This window comes from Capricornis sumatraensis, chromosome 6 (assembly GCF_032405125.1).
Source record: "Capricornis sumatraensis isolate serow.1 chromosome 6, serow.2, whole genome shotgun sequence".
NCBI classification, from domain to species: Eukaryota; Metazoa; Chordata; class Mammalia; order Artiodactyla; family Bovidae; genus Capricornis; species Capricornis sumatraensis.
The window spans coordinates 107,921,964-107,943,450 of NC_091074.1; the positions used below are offsets into that span (position 1 = coordinate 107,921,964).

Sequence of the window (21,487 nt, forward strand, 5' to 3'; positions counted from 1 at the left end):
GAGAGCTAGGGCCTGAACCCAATGTCTCTGGCTCCAGAGCAAGCGACTTCCCCAGCCAGATAAGCAGAGTGAATTACACAGGGGACCATGGGGCCCTCTGGATCCCAGTGCCTACTTTCTTTCCACTGCCTGCTGAGCTCTCTCTCCCCTGTTACACGTACGACAAATGCCTTCACCTACCAAAGGGCTAAGAGCTGAAGTGGCTAAAAGCAAAAGAACCAAAGCGAGTAGAGGTTTAACTCACCTGTTTTTGTCGCTGATGTATAAAGAATTTTTTCCTTTTGAAAGAAATTTTTAGAATGTTCACCCTGCCAAAAAAAAATAAAACATGACACAAAGAAAGCACATCAGGGAGCAGCCAGGATGCAGCTGACACCTCGCGGTGATGGCCAGGGGCTCTCGGCTTCCTAGACTTTGCTTCAGCGTAGAAAGGATGGCGGCCCCATGGCCCCGGCCAAACACCAAGTAGCTGACCGAAGCCGAGCATCACATCACGGCCACTGGATTATGATGTAGCTCTTAAATAACAAGGACCACGGGCAAGGCGCTCCCTTTGCTGTCAGCTGTTCGGTGACGCTGCAGTTTTACGGGAGCTGGTGTGTACCTGGGCAAGACAGCTGAGGGCAGTGTGGAGCAGTGGGAGGAGCGCAGACAGACCTAGATCCAGGGCCCAGCTGCTTTGCAACTTAAAAGCCACTTAACAGCCATGTGTCAACTAGCCTCTTGTCTGCAGAGTAACACAATTAGAGCCACCACGAACTGAGCCTTTTTTATGCACCACATCCTCTGCTTCAAGCTTTACGGCAGCCCCTTCACTAAGCCTTGCAACAGTCCAAATCGTTATAACCAATTTTCAGATGAGGAAACTAAGGCTGGGAGATATCCCGTAAGCGCTCCAGGTCATTCATCCAGAGATGCTTGAAGCCAGGATCGGAGCATGTACTCTTAATTCCTCCAGCAGAGAGCCTTAGGAACAACGGGGACAGCACTGCCTTTCTCAGATTTGTGATGATTCGAGTCTTTTGGGCCTCCTCAGGTTTTAGACCAGAATCTGGCACAAAGCTTCAGTTAATAGCTCAGGAACTGCACAGAAAATACAACTCCTGCTCAGAGGAAGTTCTCTGGATTCTGGCTCATGTGCCGCCCAGGAAGGATTCCTTAACACCAGAACCTGCCTTGTGCTGTTTTTATCCATGTTTCACAGAGTATCCCAAACCACAGGGTGACCAAGGCAGAAGGGGATGTCCAGTAATAACCAGAAGAATTTTCCCAGGTACAGAATCTGGATGAATTGTAGAGGTCAGAGGTAAAAACTTGGGAGAAAGTCTCTGTCCCTTCCTTAGAAATAAAAGTTTAAAATTAGAGGTACCGTTACTTTTGTTCAGCATATTTTTAAAGCATGATTCAGAGAATAATTAGAACTGGTTTGCACTTACCAAGGATAGAAACTTGTGCAAATATATTTTCGGTACACAGCGATGCCCGCAGAAGCAATTCCAATCATTAGATCTAAATTGTGCAGATCCTGTAAAATAGGAAGACCTCAGATTCACAGTGTGTTACTGTCATGCTTATGGCCTCTGGTAACTCAAGCACCCACGCTTTTATAAATAGCACGAAGTATAAGCTCCAAAAGGAAGATTATAGAAAACAGGCAAAAATCTCCTCTTAACAGATAAACTTAAGATCTAAGTACTTAGCACCAAATTCTCCTAAAGTGAAAATATACTGCCTGACAGCAACACCTGGGTCCTGCCAGGTTACAAAGTTATTAGGCAAGCTCACTCATTCCACAGAATCAGAGAAATGAACATCTGCCTTTATACTTTCAATAATGAGTATCAGGCACCGTATTAAAAACAGAAAAGCCTCATCCCCCCACACTGCTTTAAACAAATCTCAACTCCCATCACTGCAAAGGCTTTAGCTGAAGTGTAGCACTGCTGATTCTAAACCCAATGAAGAAATAAAATATGGCTTTTAGATCCAATATATTCAACATTTTTAAGAGCCTATGTGCTAGGCATTGTTGTAGATAATTAAGATGACAAAAGAAAGATACGGTGATGAAAGCTATCTTAAATCTGTTAAAGAACAAGTAATGAAAATTTTAAAATAAAACAGTTCCATCACGGGGAATTCCCTGGGGGTCCAGCAGTTAAGACTCAGCTTCCACTGCTGGGAACCTCGGTCTGATCCCTGGCTGGGGAACTGAGATCCTGCATGCTGTGCAGCATGGCCAAAGAACAAACCAAACCAAAGGAAAACAGTTCCTCCCCCTGAATAATCTACATTCTATTTACCCACTCGGATACTCATAATTTTATTTTTGATGTGAACTATTTATTAAAAGTCTTTATTGAACGTGCTAAAATATTGCTTCTGTTTTTAAGGTTTGGTTCTTTGGCCCCAAGGAGTGTGAGATCTTAGCTTCTGGACAAGGGATTTAGCCTGTATCCCCTACACTGGAAGGTGAAGAACTGGGCCACTGGACCACCAAGGAAGTCCCTCTTAATTTTCAAGAAGGAGCAGAGTTACCAGTGAGTGTGAACCTTAGATCTGTCACTTAACTAGCTATGTTGGTTTGGGCTACTGAGCCTCAATTTTTCCTTTTGTGCAATAAGGATTATCGAATCCACCTCTTAACAGTTTTATCAGGTTGAACTTAGAGAATATAAGAACGTAGAACAGGGCCTGGCATGCAGTAGGTATAATAAACATCCATCTCATTCACCTCTCAAGAGATAGTGGGATGAATCACTTATGAACAGTGACGTGCATGTGGGGAGTTGAAGAAACTGACCAAAGCAAATGCTCCTGACACATGGAGCATCCAGAGAGTAATCCCGACTGGGCCCCCAGCTGAAATCACACGCAGAAAGCAAAACCAAACCACAAGGTGAAAACCAGGGTGGCATCGAAACATGATACTTGGAATCGGAATACATGGAAATATGAGGCAGGTGGGAGAGAAAATTAGCAAACAAAATAAAAATTGAGTGCAGAATAAAGCAATAAATGAACGCTTTGGATGGGCCAGTGACATGGGTCTCAAATCTCCTGGTTGCATGATGCTCCCGTCTGCACCACACCCACAGCAGCGAGGACAGGTACTGCCGGCTAAATTCAGGCCCATCTCCACCTTCCAGCTTGTGGAGCAGGACTGTGTGACTAGTCCTGGCTAATGAGCTATGATCAGAAGGGATGCATCTGGAACAATGGCTACTATGGACTGCTGCTGCTAAGTCGCTTCAGTCGTGTCTGACTCTGAGCGATCCCATAGACGGCAGCCCCCAAGGCTCCCCTGTCCCTGGGATTCTCCAGGCAAGAACACTGGAGTGGGTTGCCATTTCCTTCCCCAATGCATGAAAGTGAAAAGTGAAAGTGAAGTCGCTCAATCGTGTCCGACTCTTTGCGACCCCACGGACTGCAGCCTACCAGGCTCATCTGTCCGTGGGATTTTCCAGGCAAGAGTAATGGAGTGGGGTGCCACTGCCTTCTCCGACTATGGACTAGGTGGACTAGGTATTCAGTTACTATTTGTTTTCCTTGGATATGATGTAGGCCAATTACAGGTAGAAAATGTAAAGGTCAGTTGCCAATTAGACTGAAAGACGAACTCCCCAGGTCGGTAGATGCCCAATATGCTACTGGAAAAGAGGGGAGAAATAACTCCAGAAAGAATGAAGAGGTGGAGCCAAAGTGAAAACCAGTTGTGGCTGTGACTGGTGATGGTAATAAAGTTTGATGCAGTAAAGAGCAATATTGCAAAGGAACCTGACATGTCAGGTCCATGAATCAAGGCAAATTGGAAGTGGTCAAACTGGAGATGGCAAGAGTGAACGTTGACATTCTAGGAATCAGCAAACTAAAATGGACTGGAATGGGTGAATTTAATTCAGATGACCATTATATCTACTACTGTGGGCAGGAATCCCTTAGAAGAAATGGAGTAGCCCTCATAGTCATCAAAAGAGTCGAAATGCAGTACTTTTGGGCAATCTCAAAAATGACAGAATAATATCTGTTTGTTTCCAAGGCAAACCATTCATTATCACAGTAATCCAAGTCTATGCCCCAACCAGTAATGCTGAAGAAGCTGAAGTTGAATGGTTCTATGAAGACCTACAAGACCTTTCAGAACTAACAGCCCCAAAAGATGTCCTTTCCATTATAGGGGACTGGAATGCCAAAGTAGGAAGTCAAGAGATACCTGGAGTAACAGGCAAATTTGGCCTTGGTATACAGAATGAAGCAGGGCAAAGGCTAATACAGTTTTGCTAAGAGAATGCACTGGTCACAGCAAACACCCTTTTCCAACAACACAAGAGAAGATTCTACACATGAACATCACCAGATGGTAAATATCGAAATCAGATTGATTATATTCTTTGCAGCTAAAGATAGAGAAGCTCTATACAGTCAGCAAAAACAAGACCAGGAGCTGACTGTGGCTCAGATCATGAACTCCTTATTGCCAAATTCAGACTTAAATTGAAGAAAGTAGGGAAAACCACTAGACCATTCAGGTATGACCTAAATCAAATCCCTTACGATTATACAGTGGAAGTGAGAAATAGATTCAAGGGATTAGATCTGATAGTCAGAATGCCTAACGAACTGTAGAGGAGGTTTGTGACATTGTACAGGAGGCAGGGATCAAAACCATCCCCCCTAAAAAGAAATGCAAAAAGACAAAATGATTGTCTGAGGAGGCCTTACAAACAGCTAAGAAAAGAACAGAAGCTAAAGGCAAAGGAGAAAAGGAAAGATATACCCATTTGCATGCAGAGTTTCAAAGAACAGCAAGGAGAGATAAGAAAATCTTCCTCAGTGATCAATGCAAAGAAACAGAAGAAAACAATAGAATGGGAAAGACCAGAGATCTCTTCAAGAGAATTAGAGATACCAAGGGAACATTTCATGCAGAGATGGGTATAATTAAGGACAGAAATGGTATGAACCTAACAGAAACAAGATATTAAGAAGAGGTGGCAAGAATACACAGAAGAACAATACAAAAAATATCTTCATGACCCAGATAATCATGATGGTGTGATCACCCACCTAGAGCCAGACATCCTAGAATGCCAAGTCAAGTAGGCCTTAGGAAGCATCACTATGAACAAAGCTAGTGGAGGTGATGGAATTCCAGTTGAGCTATTTCAAATCCTAAAAGATGATGCTGTTAAAATGCTGCACTCAATAATGCTGGCAAATTTGGAAAACTCAGCAGGGGCCATAGGACTGGAAAAGGTCAGTTTTCATTCCAATCCCAAAGAAGGACAATGCCAGAGAATGTTCAAACTACTGAATGACTGCACTCATCTCACACGCTAGCAAAGTAATGCTCAAAATTCTCCAAGCCAGGCTTCAATAGTATGTGAACCATGAACTTCCAGATGTTCAAATTGGATTTATAAAAGGCAGAGGAATGAGAGATCAAATTGCCAACACCTGCTGGATCATAGAAAAAGCAAGAGAGCTCCAGAAAAACACCTACTTCTGCTTTATTGATTATCCCAAAGCCTTTGACTATGTAGATCACGACAAAATGGAAAATTCTGAAAGAGATGGGAAAACCAGACCACCTTACCTGATTCCTGAGAAATCTGTATGCAGGTCAAGAACCAACAGTTAGAATTGGACATGGAACAACAGACTGGTTCCGAATTGGAAAAGGAGCATGTCAAGGCTATATATTGTCACCTGGCTTATTTAACTTATTATATGCAGAATACATCATGCAAAATGCTGGGTGGGATGAAGCACAAACTGGAATCAAGACTGCTGAGAAATATCAATAACCTCAGATATGCAGATGATACCACACTTACGGCAGAAAGTGAAGAAGAATTAAAGAGCCTTTTGATGAAAGCGAAAGAGGAGAGTGAAAAAGTTGGGTTAAAATTCAACATTCAGAAAACTAAGATCATGGCATCTGGTCCCATCACTCCACAGCAGATAGATGGGGAAACAGTGGAAACAGTGACAGACTATTTTCTTGGGCTCCAAAATCACTGCAGATGGTGACTGCAGTCAAGAAATTAAAAGACACTTGCTCCTTGGAAGAAAAGCTATGTATGACCAACCTAGACAGCATATTAAAAAGCAGAGACATTACTTTGCCAACAAAGTTCGATCTAGTCAAACCTATGGTTTTCCCAGTGTCAATGTTTGGATGTGAGATTTGGACTATAAAGAAAGCTGAGTGCTGAAGAATTGATGCTTTTGAACTGTGGCGTTGGACTCTTGAGTGTCCCTTGGACTGCAAGGAGATCCAACCAGTCCATCCTAAAGGAGATCAGTCCTAAGCATTCATTGGAAGGACTGATGCTGAAGCGGAAACTCCAAAACTTTGGCCATCTGATGCAAAGAACTGACTCATCTGAAAAGATCTGATGCTGGGAAAGATTGAGGGCAGGAGGAGAAGGGGACGACAGAGGTTGAGATGGTTGGATGGCATCACTGACTCAATGGACATGGGTTTCAGTGAACTCAGGAGTTGGTGATGGACAGAGGGGCCTGGCATGCTGCACTCCATGCAGTCACAAAGAGTCGGACACGACTGAACTGAACTGATCATCATAATAAAAATTATCACATTTGAGTACATAATAGGTTCTAACTTGAGCAGCACTAAGATTAAACAGTAGAAACCTTGGCTCATTAAAGAGCCAACTGGAAAATGGAAATTTATACATTTTTCACCTCTTTAACCATGAGATGGTCTTATAAAAATTACTTGTTTCTAGCCCACATCACCTTCCAAGAGTAAAAAGTCTTCAAGTACAAAGGAAAACATGAAAAAACCAAGTGGATAGTGGACAAATAACCAGCAAAACTTAATATTATTTTATAAACTTTTCAGATACCTTAAAAAAAAAAGATCTTTTTTATTTGAAACTGGAAAAGTTTCACAGCAGCTTTCAGATGTTCAGAAATTAAAACTGAAAAAAGTTTTGAATTACAACATGTCAAAGGTACCTACCCTACCACTGTGCAGCTCCACTCCATAGAAGTCGAGGGTCCGAGCTATGTTGATAAAGCAAGATTCTGCTTCCGATTGCTTTAGCCCACTACAGAGGCAGAGGGAATACACAGTGTTTATCCAACAAACAGAACATTAACTCCAAATTTTAAAGCTAATAAAAATCTTTAAAAATTGGTATCATTACTATAAGGTGATGAAATGCCTTACACTGTTCATCTTAAACAACTGAACCCCTAAAGCTACTAAACCAAGTTTTTCTTTTTCTTGTCCACTGACTATGATTTCATTTAGCCCTCATGTTCCTATATTAAATAACACCTCTCATTTAGTGGGTTCTCAACATCCAGAGACAAAGACTGTCACCTTCTGCAACCCCCACCCCACTTTTTCCAAGTTGCTAAGTGAGCACATGCTCTTTAGGTCTTTCGGCCTTTATCTATCCTTTTAGCAGCAGCCTCAAACTTCCAAACGTCACTGTACTATTTTAGGATGCTGGCTCCTGCATGGGGAGCAATTCTGGGAGAGGATTGGCAGTGCCTCTTTGCAGGGACACTGGTTGCTTAGGCCTTCGTTTTTTAAGGCCTTCCTGAGAAAGTGAGGTCCCTTGAGTCAGGGACCCTGTCCCTTGGGTCAGGGTGGCCCTTATTTGACCTGGACTGAATGGAGCCACTGCAGCTTGAAGAGAAAGGCGGCGAGGGAAGAGGAGGCCAGAGTAGGGTGACCTTGCTGGAATGGAGGCTTGGCCCGAGGCAGCTACAGAAGGCTGGTGCTCCCCTCTGGAAGGAAGGCGGATTCACCAACTGAACCAGTGAGGGCTGGGATTTACCCAGCCTGACAGCACGTAGGTCCATGTGCCTGTCTGTCTATTCAACACCACTTAAGGGAACGGTCCATTTCACTAAATGTAGGAAACCGTTCAAAGATTTGTTTGGTAGAGTCAACGTGTGGGGAAGCCAAATTTACAATGGGCATCTCCTTCAGGAATTAACGGATTTCAATGACATCCTGAAAGAGAACACAGCAAGTCATCCCGAATTCTCATAGGATTTCCTACTTTACAGAAATGCTAGTTATGCCAAATATACCTGTCACCATAAGAGCTCAAGGTTCACAAACCTCCCACTTCTTGAAAGAGCGTTCACGAGCCAAAGCCAGAGAAGACGACATCAAACCCAAGGGGATGCGAGGTCTGACAGCACCGACTTGAGTACCCAAAGTAGGTCACCCGCCCCTCCTCACCTGTGCTGCTCATGTAGTGACTCGACCTTTGCTAAGAAGTCCTCGCTCTGATCCGGTATGAACTGACTATCAGAGAGATAGCCCGGAAGGTGAACGGAAGAATCGTAGTCTCCGAAATGAGCTATCAAGACAGAATGAGGGGAAGAGCACCTTTTCAATGTGGTCTGTATTTTTAAGCACCTACATCACAAGAAAAAAAATTCATCCGAAATACTCTCTGCTATTAATATCGATGTCTCCCATCCCAGAAGGGAAGGAGATGAGCAAGGTGGTTGCTTAAGTGAATTTCATCCCCAATTTGCAAAGTCAGATGCAAGAGTATTTCCTTTACAATTACTTGGTCTGGCTCACCCTCGACTGCCATCACACAGAAGGACTGCTCTTTGAGACCTGGGCTGTGATGAAGGGGTCTGTGTTCTCCTTTCACTGTTCCTTGAGGGCTAGGAGTAGCTCACATTCCTCTCTTGAGCCTGGCATCGAGGCATGGCACATAGTAGGTACTTGGGTGCTTGGAACTGACCTGTACAGAGGCTACTGCAAAGTTGAACTTTGCAAGGGGAAAAGGGCAGACTTGGTCATGGGTGGACCACAGGCCAGGAAGGCCAACTAAATGTGGCTAAGCTCTGGACAGGAGTGTCAGGGCTATACTATGTAAGCACAAGTGTGGCTTACAGGTGAGTCTTTTCATGGTGAAGTGTATGACAGGGCATTTACAAGAAGTAATTTAGATGCCCTTAGGCAGGGTCCCCAATGAAGAAAGCTCGAAGAAGCCTTAGAATCAGCTCATCCGAACTCTGAGTCTTGAAGGAAAAGAAATCTGAGGTCCAGAGGCAAGAAAGGACCTACCCCTATCACAGAGCCATTTTTCAGCAGTCACGGCCAGAACCCGGCTGGAGTTCCCATCATTCCACCAGCCCGCCTGCCAGGCCTATGAACTGCTGCTGGCCATTTGCAGATGACAGTGGTCACGTCCCCAGAGGGAAGCCAAACACTGCAAACGGCTTTCCTGAGGTCAAACAACTCAAGGCAGAGTCCTATTAAAGTGAATGCCGCATGTTACATCAGCTCATGAAGACCTTAGAGCCTGACTTGGTCATCCATCATGCAAACGAATAGTCCCAACCCCTGTGCCTTTCTGCAAACGCAGAGCAAATTTCTCTCTTTAGTCAGGTCACTGACAAATATCTGTACTTAATATAAAACCAAAGAACTCCCTCTAGGGGGTTCTGTGAGGGTCAAAGGCCATTATATAAAAATATGCGTTTTCAAAAACTTCATTTTTTGACCCTCACAGACCCTTGAAATCTTAGTCGGCTACTCTGCAATGCCCTGTGCCAACCACTAGGGGGAAATAAAGTTAAACCAGTCTTTGGAAACCATCTGCAAAGCACAGGGCAGTTTTCACACTGAATTTAATGACCAATGACATCACCTCACTAGACGCTCTTGATAACCTAGTGACAGGCATTGCTTCTATCCCCATTAAACAGATAAAGGAACTAAGACTCAAGGAAGGAACCTGCCCACTGCTGCCCAGGCTGGTAACTTGGAGCCTAGACTCGGACCACAGTCCATCCTCTTTATCTACTTACTGTACCACACGCCCAAAACTCCAGAGCAACACACTTTTCTATTTGTGGGGAAGCAACACACGAGAAAGCTAACTATCGCAAAAAGAAAAGGAAATAAGCGCTTATGTGGGAAATACCTTGTCCTTTAAGTCCCATGCATTCTTCTGCGGGACAGAAGGTGTCTCGGGTACTCAAATGTATGGCGTGTCAAGCTTTCCTGTTGGGAAAGTGCTTGCCTTGCTATTCATCATAGTCCAACTTGATCTTGGAGGCTCTTCTTAGGGGTCATCACTAGGAAGCTTTCCCACACTATGCCCCCCTGTACCTCCTATCCCCCTCACCAAGGAGAACAGAGCAAGTGCCTCCCCCGGGTGCATCCTCACTGCCAGCATCAGCTGGTCCAGCTCTGCCTCCCACCAGCTGCAGACCCCTTGCAGAGAGCAGTCATGCTCTCTGTGCAACTTGGGGAATGTGCAGAACCCACACATGGCAGGGGCTCAGAGATCATTATAGAACAGATACGTTATTTTCAAAAATTTCATTCTCTGACCCGCACAGATCCTTGGCAGGCCACCAGCAATTTTTCACCATCAAGTCCTTTCAGATTCTTTATCCACAGATCACTTTACTTTTTATCTGGTCAGAACATGTGCTTTTGGTTGGCCATCGCTGACCACTGGTAGGCTTGTCTTCATGTCAGATGTCTCTCTGGGACAATCTGGCAAAGTATATCAGATAAAGTTTAGACTTGCTCTTTGATCAAGCAATTTCATATCCAAGAATTAATCTTATAGAAATATATGCACAGAAGTGTAAGATAATGTATGTAGGTATATATACTTGAGGGTGGAAGAATAAGAAACCTCTACTTAAAACTGCTCATCTGACAACTTATGATATTATTAGCATGACAGTCATGCTCAAATTTGCACTGCAGCTAGTTTAGACTTTTTAAGTGCTCATAACTTTCTTTAGTCCCTATTCTATTGGTTCTTTGTAGAGGAAAACCTGACTGCTGAAACTTAGGAATTTTATTTGGGATTCTAGATTTGGCCACTGGAAAAGGCCCCTGATGCTGGCAAAGATGGAAGGCAGAAAGAGAAGGGGGTGACAAGAGTATAAGGTGGCTGGACAGCATCACCAATTCAATGGACATGAGTGTGAGCAAACTCTAGGAGATAGTGAAGGACAGAGGAGCTTGGTATGCTACAGTCCCTGAGGTCGCAGTCAGACATGACTTAGCGACTGAACAATAACAAATAGTTTGTTTACAATAGGCTGTTCCCTTTGAAGATTTTTCTTTTTTGATGTGGACTATTTTTTAAAGTATTTATCGAATTTGTTACAATACTGCTTCTGTTATGTTCTAGGTTTTTGGCCATGGGGCATGTGGGATCTCAGCTTCTCGACCAGGGATCAAACCCACACCCTCTCCATGGGAAGGCAAAAGTCTTAACCAAAGGATTACCACGGAAGTCCCCAATAGGCTGTTCCTTAGTTTTCTGCTGGGCAGAAAAGAAAATATAGTACGAATTAAACATTGTAATATTTGCCATCAGCCAGGCACTATTTTAAGAGTTTTACGTCTATTTCATTTTTGCTATGACCCTATGACTAGATACTGTTATCATCCCTACCGGACAGATAAAGCTGAGACCCAGAGAGGCTCAGAGTCAGGTAGGGATAAGCGGAAGACCTGAGGCCCAGGTAGTGTGGCTTCAGCCTGTGCTTTCACTGACTCAGTTAACAGCGATGGTCCAACTCTAAAGAGCTTCTAGTTATCACCTTCCCAGGTGATACATGAACTGAACAGTCCTATTCCAAGCTGTCCTACTCACCATCACCACCTCCCTCTTACAGGTGAGAAAGCTGAGACTCAGCAAGGTAACACCACATTAGAAGCAGATGGAGGGCCGGGTTTGAATGGAGTTAGCATATAAAGCTAAGTTCTTCCTGGTGCTCCTCTCCTTCAAACCTGAAGCTCTAGCTGTGGGTACCAGATTCACTCTGAGATATGGGAAAAAACCTCTCCTTAGCAGACCAGCCTGGCAGAGATGGAGTCCAGTGGGTCTAGTGACCACTAAGAACAAGGTTGGCTGGTGTCATTTCCCACGTGTACGGGACAAGGCGAGGTCTGTTTCAGCTGTACTGAAGGGAGAGGGGATCTTGCATCCACCCGGGCTCACCCCTGTGCCACCTCTTCCATATCTCCCACTGGGGAGAAGGAGATGCAGCTATGTGGGGAGATGACTGAATAAGTGGATTCTTCCTTCAGCTTAAACAGGCCTTGATGGAAAATTCCATCTGGACTTTCCATCCCACATGGCAGCCACTAACCACAAGTGGCTAGCAAGCACGTGACATGTGGCTGGTCCAAACTGAGATGTGCTGGGAGTGTAAAACCCGGACTGGTTTCAAAGACCTACTGTGAAAAAAAAAAAGGAAAATACCTTAACTATTTTTACATGGATTACATATTAAAATAATATTCTGAATCTACTGAGCTAAGTACATTAATATGATCCATTTTGTTTTACTTTAATATGGCTACCAGAAAGCTTAAAACTACATGTGCAGCTCCCAATATATTTCTATTCTACTGTGCTGCTCCAGGCCTATAACCCATCACTCTACCGAAACTAAAAATAAAATTCCTAAGATCCCAGCAGTGTTTCTGAGCAGTACCCAGCAAGTACTGGGAGTGACCTCCAGCAAATTTCTGAACCTAGCTGGGTCTTTGTTCCCACATCTATACGAAGTGACTGGTGGAAGCATCTGCCCCACTGGGATTTGTTACAGAGTCAAATCTGATTGAGACTGAAGCCTCTGGAAACTGACTGAAGCCACTGGAAAATGTAACATGTGATAGGACTCCTGTCTTCTCGGCTTCCCGGGGAGAAAACCTCATCTTCTCTAACCGAACACCCCTGAACCACAGGAGAGTATAAGTTAGGACGAAAAGTGGGACCATCCGGATAGCCAGAGATGTTGCCTAACAGGATTCCTGGGGAAGGGAGGAAGCGACTCCGTCAAATAGGAGAGGCCAGCGAGTTTCTTAATATACTGGTCAGAGCAAGCTGTCCATCCACGGGACACTCATTTGTGACTTACATTGTACTGCGTAGGATGCTAGAACCACCGCTGAGTTAAGAGGGCAGGTTAACCTGTCAGGAGAAAAACACATTAGAAAAGTTACCAGAACCTACCACAGCCCAAAACATCATTTGATCATGGGTAGGTGCCTTTTTCTTGGATTAATCATTTAAACACATCACGAATGATAACAAAGAATTTCAGGATTCTCAAACAGTAAAGATAAACGTAACACACTGAAGAGTTTTTGAAATTGAGAGAGAATTTTCCCATGTTTAAAATAATACATTATTAATACAAATACCATAAGGCTAAAGGCCCGATGTTGGCCAGGGTTTAGCTGGTCAAGAAAGGTAAGGCTCATATCACTAAGACGAAAATTGTACTCTTAGGTCAATGGGCAGGCAGCCTTTGTTTCTTTCTGGTAAAGACGTGAGACCTCTCCTAGGACTAACTGAATTCCTGAGTTCTGTTAACTCTGATTCTTGATTACCTGCTTTCCAAAAGGGTCACATCCTTTTAGAAGGGAAAAACAGAAACGTATTCTGAATTTTAAAACTCCTGTGAGTTTTCAATTATTTGATTACTATGATTTAAGACTCTTAAATCTATTCACCCTCCTGAAACTTCCCATCTAGAGGCAATGGCACCTCAGTCTTCCTGCGTCCATCAGAAATCCACGAACCCGAGTTGGGCGTGTCTTCCTTCTTTCCTCCTGAGCTCAGTGCCTCCCAAACACCCTGTCTGGGCCAAAGGCTCTATCTCTGTCTCTGTCATATTCCGAACCATCTGGTGGCTCCCTTCTCTCCATTCAACCTCAGATTTCACAGTCTGCCTAGGAGCTCATTCAGCAGATCTGGGCCGGGGATCACTGCCAAGGTAGAGCAACACATGAATGGCAGCAAGGGTGAGGGCTTGTAGGGTTGGGTGGGTTGGGGGGACACAGAGTTTAAAAGCATTCCGCCCAGCAACCCTGTGGGAAGTAGAGAAAACGTGCAGTTTCCATGGCAGCCCGTGAAGTTCCCAAGATGTGAGTCACCCCCACCTCTCTGACTAATCTGGCTGGCTCACCAGGGTTCCCCTCCTGGCCTGCTGTGCTGTGCGCTGGTCCTGAAGCAGAACATGAATATGGAGGTAGCCCTGAGGGGGGCCCCATCTTTCAAGTAGCCACGTGTTCCTGCGAGAACTTCTAAATGCAGGTACATCTAGGGATACTCGCTGTCTATTCAATCATCTGGAGACTCAGCCCATGGGGAGAGCAAAGGTCAGCTGTCACTCTCCCACCAGGATGGGCTTCAGTGAAGTCAAAGCTGGTGTCCTTGCTACAGGAAGAGCCTGTGAATGGGATTCAGGGAACAGCTTAGGAGAGTGGCTAAGGAGGTTTGGTCTAGACGGAAGGAACAACCCTATAAGTAGGTCAGAAAGAACATTTCCAAAGAATGGTGTAAATAACAAACTAAAGAACACCATGTTCGACAGATTCCTCTCTTTCTCAGTAAGTTTCAGGGTCTCCATCTGTCAGACAAGATCGCCTATCTCAGCAGGAAGGAGAGGATGAACAAACCCTTCTGAGCCCGGGAGGAACGCTAACTAGCCCCACTGACTCTGTCAAGAGATCCACGGTTCCTAAGGGCCGGATGCCACCTGGACCTCACACCCCTCGCCCCCGAGATGAGGGCCACCTGCAGGCCTCACAAGTGCCAGGGGTCTAAGCCAGGACATGGCCCTCAAGAGGCTTCTCCTGCTGAAAATGAAGATGAGCAATTTCCAACACTTGGAGAGCCAGACTGGAAGCTCCCGAGCACAGGGGTGGGGGGCCCAGCCCCATGTGACCAGCATAGTCAGTGCCCGTCTTGTAACAGGTGCTCACAAAATGTGTGGGGAAAACACGGCGGTGTGTAGCCAAGAGAGACACAACCGTGTCTGCTGCCACAGAGGGCTGCCTGGGCCCAGGGCAGGGGTGACCACTGCAGCTGAGAGTTCCCCTGAAACACGAGGCTGCCGCAGGAAAGGGTGGGCACCGGGTTATGGGAGGGGTCCTCTCTCTCCCCCTGTGTTCTCGCATAGGCAGGGGGGCTCCCGCTGGGACTGTGCGGGTAGGGCGGTGTCCTCACTGCCCAATGAGACTTATTAAACTGGTAAGAGCAGATACTACGCTTGATCTTAGCCAAGAGGCCGAGAAGTGATTTATCTCATGTCCTGTTTATTATGCTACAGAAGGGACTTGTTCCTCCCTCAAATGGGAGGATGAGCCACATTACAGAACCAGTCTAGGCCCACTAGGGCATCAAGTTCTGGCGATCCTTTCTTCGAGGGGTCTCTTGCTTCTAACTGTCCCTCCTGCCCCACACTCCTTGCCCCCTATTCTCTGGCCTGGATGCCTTTTAACAGCTCCCTTAAGGGCTGCACCTTCCCTCTCACCTAGACGGAAGCTCCTCAGCCTCTTCCAGCCTTCCCTGTAGATGCTGCTCCTGCCAGATCCCTCCTGCTTAAACACCCTTGACAGCACTGCTCTGCCTGCTGGATCCAGGACGCATGCCTACGTGTGACAGGGAGAGCTCCCCCTCTCTCCCTCTTCTCTCTTAAGCCCCCAGCATGTGCTTTCCAACTGGGACTGCGGGGCATGGGGTGCTGTCCTCTCTGCCCAAGGAGATCTGACTCCTCACGTCTCCACCAGCCCCCAACCCCCAGCTCATCACAGCGGTCCACACTCTTCACAAAGCTCATATCGGCGTCGTCTTTTCCTAACACCTAAGGCGGCTGTGCTCTCCACTCTGCATACTGGTCCCAGTTGCTTCATGGGCTCCTGTCTCATTTCTCCGATGAGACCGCAAGCTCCCACATGGAAGCCTAGCGGGGGCTTCCGAAGACCCTCCTCGGTAGAAGGAAAGAGGAAGTGGGAAGGACAGGAGCAAAACACGGCTGTTCCCACCCATTCGCCTGCTGCAGTGTCTCTGCTAAGTCAAGAAAAGCTCTGAATGCTGGAGGTGGCGGCTTAGGGACCACTGATTGGAGTCTCCCTGCCCCTTCCTGAGCCGCTCAGATACTCTGCAGCCATGGAGACGGTCCTCATGCACGAGAACTGCTGAAGCATGGCTGAAGCTCCAGTCTTCCAGCAAAGTTCCCCAGAGAGAAAATGAGTCACTTCTGGGTACTCAGGGGCTCGGAGGGGACCTAAATTGGGCCTGATGTGCCTTCCTGCGTGAAGCTCTTTTCATGTTCAGGGTCTCTCCCTCCCTCTCTCTGGAGTTTCTCAGCTCTTTACCAGAAAGATAACTGCCTTCTGTAATAAAACTGAAACAACACAAAATGAGGTTTATCGGTTCTCAGCTTCCCAAGTCCAGACCGAGCCAGAAACAGACGTCTCAAACAGGATGCTGCTTTCAACATCCGATCGCTGTTTACATTTAATATTGTTACCAGAAATGCACGCTCATTAGATTAAAACCAGGAATTTCAGTAGTCTGGGGCAACTGATGGAAAAAGAAGATGCAAAATTCTCATTACCTTCCTTCACAAATATCCATCTTCAGTTGTAAGAAATACAAATGCCTATGAAATAATTGATCTCATTAATTCATAATACACAAAGGAAAACATGCAAAAATATATATATATAAAAGATGAACCAAGGACAAGACCAACACATTTGAAAAGCAAAACACACAAAACATATTTTTGTCTCAAGTATCAGGTGCTGTTCCCGTACATTGCAAAGCTGCCCACCTTCTGTCTCAGTGGTTCATGTGGCTGCCTCAGTCTCAATGGGCCAGGGGGTGATTTCCAGCCAGCCTCTTGCCAGCCCCACATGCACATGCTGTCTTGGGGATGGACGGAGTAAGAGGAGCCCACCAATGACTGGCTGGTGCTGCTGCCAGTGGGAGCCCCCGCCCTGGACCTTCCCAGTCAAACTTGGGGTATCTGAGAGCACCAGGACCCCCAGGCAGCCCCTGCACACCAAGGGGCTGCCGTTCTGCACATAGTATTTGCACACCCACATTCCGCTGTGTGAAGTTGCTAAGAGGAGGAGGGTCTATGCAGATACCTTTTTGGCTGGGGTGCAAATACCCAGCTGGGCTTTTTCCTGTGTCCCAGGAACTGTTGGTACCTGAGCAAAAGCACAGACATCAGCCATCTCCAGGCTGCTAGGCCTCCAGGCTGAATTCTGCGAGTGTCTGTGAGCTCCCAGCACTGCTGCTTTGAAACCTGGGACTTGATCTGTGGACAAAACCTGGTAAGCTCTTGGTAAGTCACAGGCGCCTCCATCCAGGGAGCAGAGGGCATCGACAGTGCCATGCAGGCCAGGAAGGGCCCTGGAGTGCGTTATATTTAGGGACGCGGCACACATGTGACACTTGGCTGCTGTCCTCACTCTTTTTCAAAGCCTGGACTCACTTGGGATACAGATTCCAGTGTCTGGCCAAGGTGACAAAAGGGAAACTTCTTGAAATCTAATACAGAGGCAATAGAAGTGTTCAAGGGGCAGGAGAGAGAGAGAGAATTTTGGTAGTTGAAACAAATCAGTCTCAATAGTCCTAATTTTGATGTTTAAAGGTCAAGGTGCCAGTGTTTTGAAATGTGAATGTTTCACATGGTGTTACAACCCTGTATTTGCACAGTTCTGGGCTGTGTGTGGTTATTTCACAACTTACTGATTCATTTTGACCTCCTTGGACTGCAAGGAGATCCAACCAGTCCATTCTAAAGGCGATCAGTCCTGGGTGTTCATTGGAAGGACTGATGCTGAAGCTGAAACTCCAATATTTTGGCCACCCGATGCAAAAAGCTGACTCATTGGAAAAGACCCTGATGCTGGGAAAGATTGAAGGCAGGAGGGAAAGGGGACGACAGAGGATGAGATGGTTGGATGGCATCACCGACTCAATGCACATGAGTTTGGGTAAATTCCAGGAGTTGGTGACGGACAGGGAGGCCTGGTGTGCTGCAGTCCATGGGGTTGTGGAGTCAGACACCACTGAGAGACTGAACTGAAGGACTCTGAAGTGGGTACCACTGCCTCTCTTTTTTACTGATGAGGACACAGATGTTCAGATGAGTGACGTGGGGTCAGTGATGTCTTATTTCAACCTGGACATTAATGTTATGAAAAAAAAATCTGACTATATTACAAATTTCTTATGTGTCTAATGACTAAAAACCTTAGGATCAATCTCCTAACTGATATTACTTTGATTATAAGAATTGTCAATTACTCTTAATGCATTCAGCGCCAGAACACTGAGGGATGGTGTGACATACACACGCTGATTCACGCTTATTTCGTATCGGAATCTCTATCTCTGCCACCTAGGGGAACACAACGGGTCCTTTCTACTTTGTTCCTATGTTTATTCAAGCTGATATTCACGTGGAATTAAGTGTTCTCTCCTCCTATAATTCTACTGAGAGAAAAAAGAGGAGGGAGGGAATCACAGGTAATCCAGTGTTAAATCTGGACTTTCACTGCCGAGTCCTGCTAGGCAGTAGGTCTTCCTTGGGCCGTAAAGGAGGACAGGAACCTGCACACCCCCGTTCACCACATGCTACCTTGTTGTATATTCAGCAATGTCTCTGAGTCAACCCCAGGATATCACACAAAGAGACAGGAATAGTGGAATGATGCCCAAGTCCCTAGGAATCTTGGATCTCCCTAAGAATCTTAAAGGAGCCTGATTCTGAGACTGCCAGTACACGAAAGTCTATATAGAATGGTCTAAATTTATCAGGAACAGCCGTTGTAGAGGCTCACAATCAAAGAGACAGTGATTAGGATAAAGGAAGTCATTTAGAAGAGCCGCTCCGTGTGTCTGACTTGAGAAATGCAAAGGCTCACTGCTGGAGTCTGCCCCATCCATGACCTCAGCTTCAGAAAAAAGCAGTGAAGGCCTGCCTGCCTAGATCCTTGGCAAACAAACAGGACGCAACACACACCACCTCTGTATTCCTTCTTTGACCCTTGAGACCAAAATTTCTTTAAAGGGGAACTTCCTTTTGGATAAGCTATAGAGCTGGGGCTTAAAAAAGATACTGCGTATAATATGTACATCAATTATACCTCAGTTAAAAAAAAAGAGAGAGATACTGTGGGTCAGGAACACAGGAAAAATTCTTCCTTTAAGCAAAAACAAGACAAAAGACCATTTAAAAAAAATTAATGGTGGAAACGTGGCCCAGACTAAAAAGAAGATCTGGTAGTCCTGCCTGTCTTCCAGGCTCTTAGGAGGCACAGGGGCAGCACATGGCCCCTGCTGTGTTAGGAGCAAAGTGGTGCCCACATCCCAGGAACTGACAGCTGTAATCGTCTCCACACTGGGGCGACCACCCATCTTAAGATGGGAGGTGGGGTGGTGGGGCTGGGTGTCCGTCTGCAACTGGTGACTCTTAGGAGGGACACGGACAAACCGAATTTTACCTGGGACTTAGGTAAGAACAAAATTTAGTCTATTACTTGTCTTGAGCCAAAATCCGCCACTCACTGGCTATAATTCTACCACCAAGCACATCTAATTCCCCCTTTCCTATGACAGCCCTTTGCAGATCCGAAGGCAGCCTTCATTTCTGAGTCTTCTCTCGGTCCTCAGCTCCCTACACCTCCTCAGGTGTCCCTCAAACACCAGGGAGGCTCAGCAGGCAGAGGCTTTCCTGGTGGGTATGGATGTGGGGTCCGACGCCTGAGGGGCGCCTGGGCTAAGCTGGCGGGAGTGATCCCTTCACTCAGGTACCCTGGCAGCCACAACCCTGGGGCACCAGCATCTCAGGGAGGAACAAGGGGTTATGGGGGACAACCCAGTAGTGGAGGAAGCACAGTTCACACTTGGGGTGGGAACCCTTCAGTGGGTAGTAAAATCAACTTAATGAGCCACAGTTGACATTTTAAGCGAAGGAAAGATAAAACTTAAGGGTGCTTTGCACTTATTACTGTTTCAAGAAATGTCTGCTTCAGTCATTTACATGTATCCGTGTACTATATTACAAAGCAAAATATATATGTGGGGTTGTGATAAAAAAAAAAAATCCCACTGGTTAAAAACACACACACACATAATCCATCATGACATTTTAAAACAAAACTTGAAAAAAACTTGGTATTTGGGGGTAGGCAGCCTGGGGAAATCTCATAGATCATGTCACCACTTTGCATCCACCAGCATGAGCTAATCTGCTGGGTTGAGCATCCTACACCTTCCCTTAGTCCACCTGGGTGAAGAGCTATTATGGGGAAAACTCAAGGCACCACGTGTATGTCCTGTGGTTACCCAATGAGTCATGTGGGACATCTTATATCTGCTTAAAATTTAACTTGATAGTAAACACAAGTCAAATTTTCAATGCCTTCTATTGTAGAGGGACGAGGTGTACAAAGAAGACAAACTTATAATAGAGTAATATTTGGCCTTTACACACATTACAAGTTAAAAATGTGATCATGTGATTACTAATTAAAAAAAAGGAAAAAAATGAAACAGCACTTTCTGTCCCAGTTAATGCTGCCTCCTTGGTGACAATCTCACGGACACCATGGGCACAAGACAGGAATTAACAACCCTGAACATTCACTGCTCTTTTTCAGGTGGAAGAGTTTCCCTCCCTAAGAAAAACAAACGTTTCAATAACCAAAGGGCTGGCTGATGCCCTGGGGGAGGGGAAGGAGAGGCCAGGTGAGTTTGCAGAGCCCTGTTTAAACAGCATCAACTCTCCTGTGCCCGCCCTTTGGTTCCAAGCACGGGTCCCCACCCAGAAAACCCACGTGCCAACACAACAGGAGGGCCAGGACCTGAGCCAACCCTGGAGGGGTAAACAACTCTTGCAGCCCTCTCTCCCTTATCTGGTTCACAGTCGCGGAGGCGGAGGCAAGATGCTGGCCGGCCTCCTCTCCTACCAACTGGGGATCTGATAGAAAGTTCTCAGGTAAGAGACCTCTGGTTCTCCTAAAGAGCTCACTCCTAGCCCTTCAGAGACACTGTGCTATCTGATCAGTAGAGGACCTTGACAAACTTCCCTTCCTGCAGGAGCAGAAAATACCCACGTTCTCAGACCAAGGGTGCTCAGCTCAAAGAGGAGCCTGGATGGAAGGGGAGACGGTGGTAGGAGCATGCTGGGGACCACACCAAATCAGAAGAAAGAGGCTCAAGGTGAAAACTAATTTGCTGATTAAAATTTCAATACATATCCCCCAGTTTTTACTGGGATTTTAAATGACTGTTGCTGCAGTTATACCCAAATGAAGGATTTGACCACAGTGACAAATTGAAGGGTACATTTTTAGTGGTTACTCAATTTTTATACACTAAATAGAAAACTTAAGAAAAAGTGTTATTACCTGGTTTGTTCTTGCTGCAGTGTGTTGGGATCAGGTATAAAAAATCTTACTCGAAAATGCAGGGTACAGGGGAAACCTCCTACAACATTTTTCAAAAACAAATTAAATTTTCCCTTTAAGAAAGGCAATGTATGTAAGCAGCTACTCTCCCGTAAGTCATGCATGTTTTTTACTAGACCACAGCTTTTTCCATCAATAAAAGGACTAGCTTCACAAAAGGAGTGCATGAGTTAGTTAATTGTTCAGAAATCTCCAAGCCTATAAGGAGTA

General features: G+C 45.6%; 1 protein-coding gene and 1 pseudogene across 2 annotated transcripts in view; both read right to left on the reverse strand.

Annotated features, from left to right (window-relative positions):
* Positions 1–21,487, reverse strand: part of PTPN3 (protein tyrosine phosphatase non-receptor type 3) — a 117,515-nt gene that overhangs the window by 48,906 nt on the left and 47,122 nt on the right. For both annotated transcript variants that reach the window (XM_068973679.1, XM_068973678.1), the window contains exons 5-11: positions 21,218–21,296; positions 16,405–16,449; positions 12,916–12,968; positions 8,234–8,354; positions 6,992–7,079; positions 1,437–1,525; positions 245–308 (exon numbers count right to left, since the gene is read on the reverse strand). In XM_068973679.1, the coding sequence (XP_068829780.1) occupies positions 245–308; positions 1,437–1,525; positions 6,992–7,079; positions 8,234–8,354; positions 12,916–12,968; positions 16,405–16,449; positions 21,218–21,296 (539 nt within the window). The remainder of the gene's footprint in view (positions 1–244; positions 309–1,436; positions 1,526–6,991; positions 7,080–8,233; positions 8,355–12,915; positions 12,969–16,404; positions 16,450–21,217; positions 21,297–21,487) is intronic.
* LOC138081591 (U2 spliceosomal RNA) lies at positions 14,989–15,084 on the reverse strand (annotated as a pseudogene).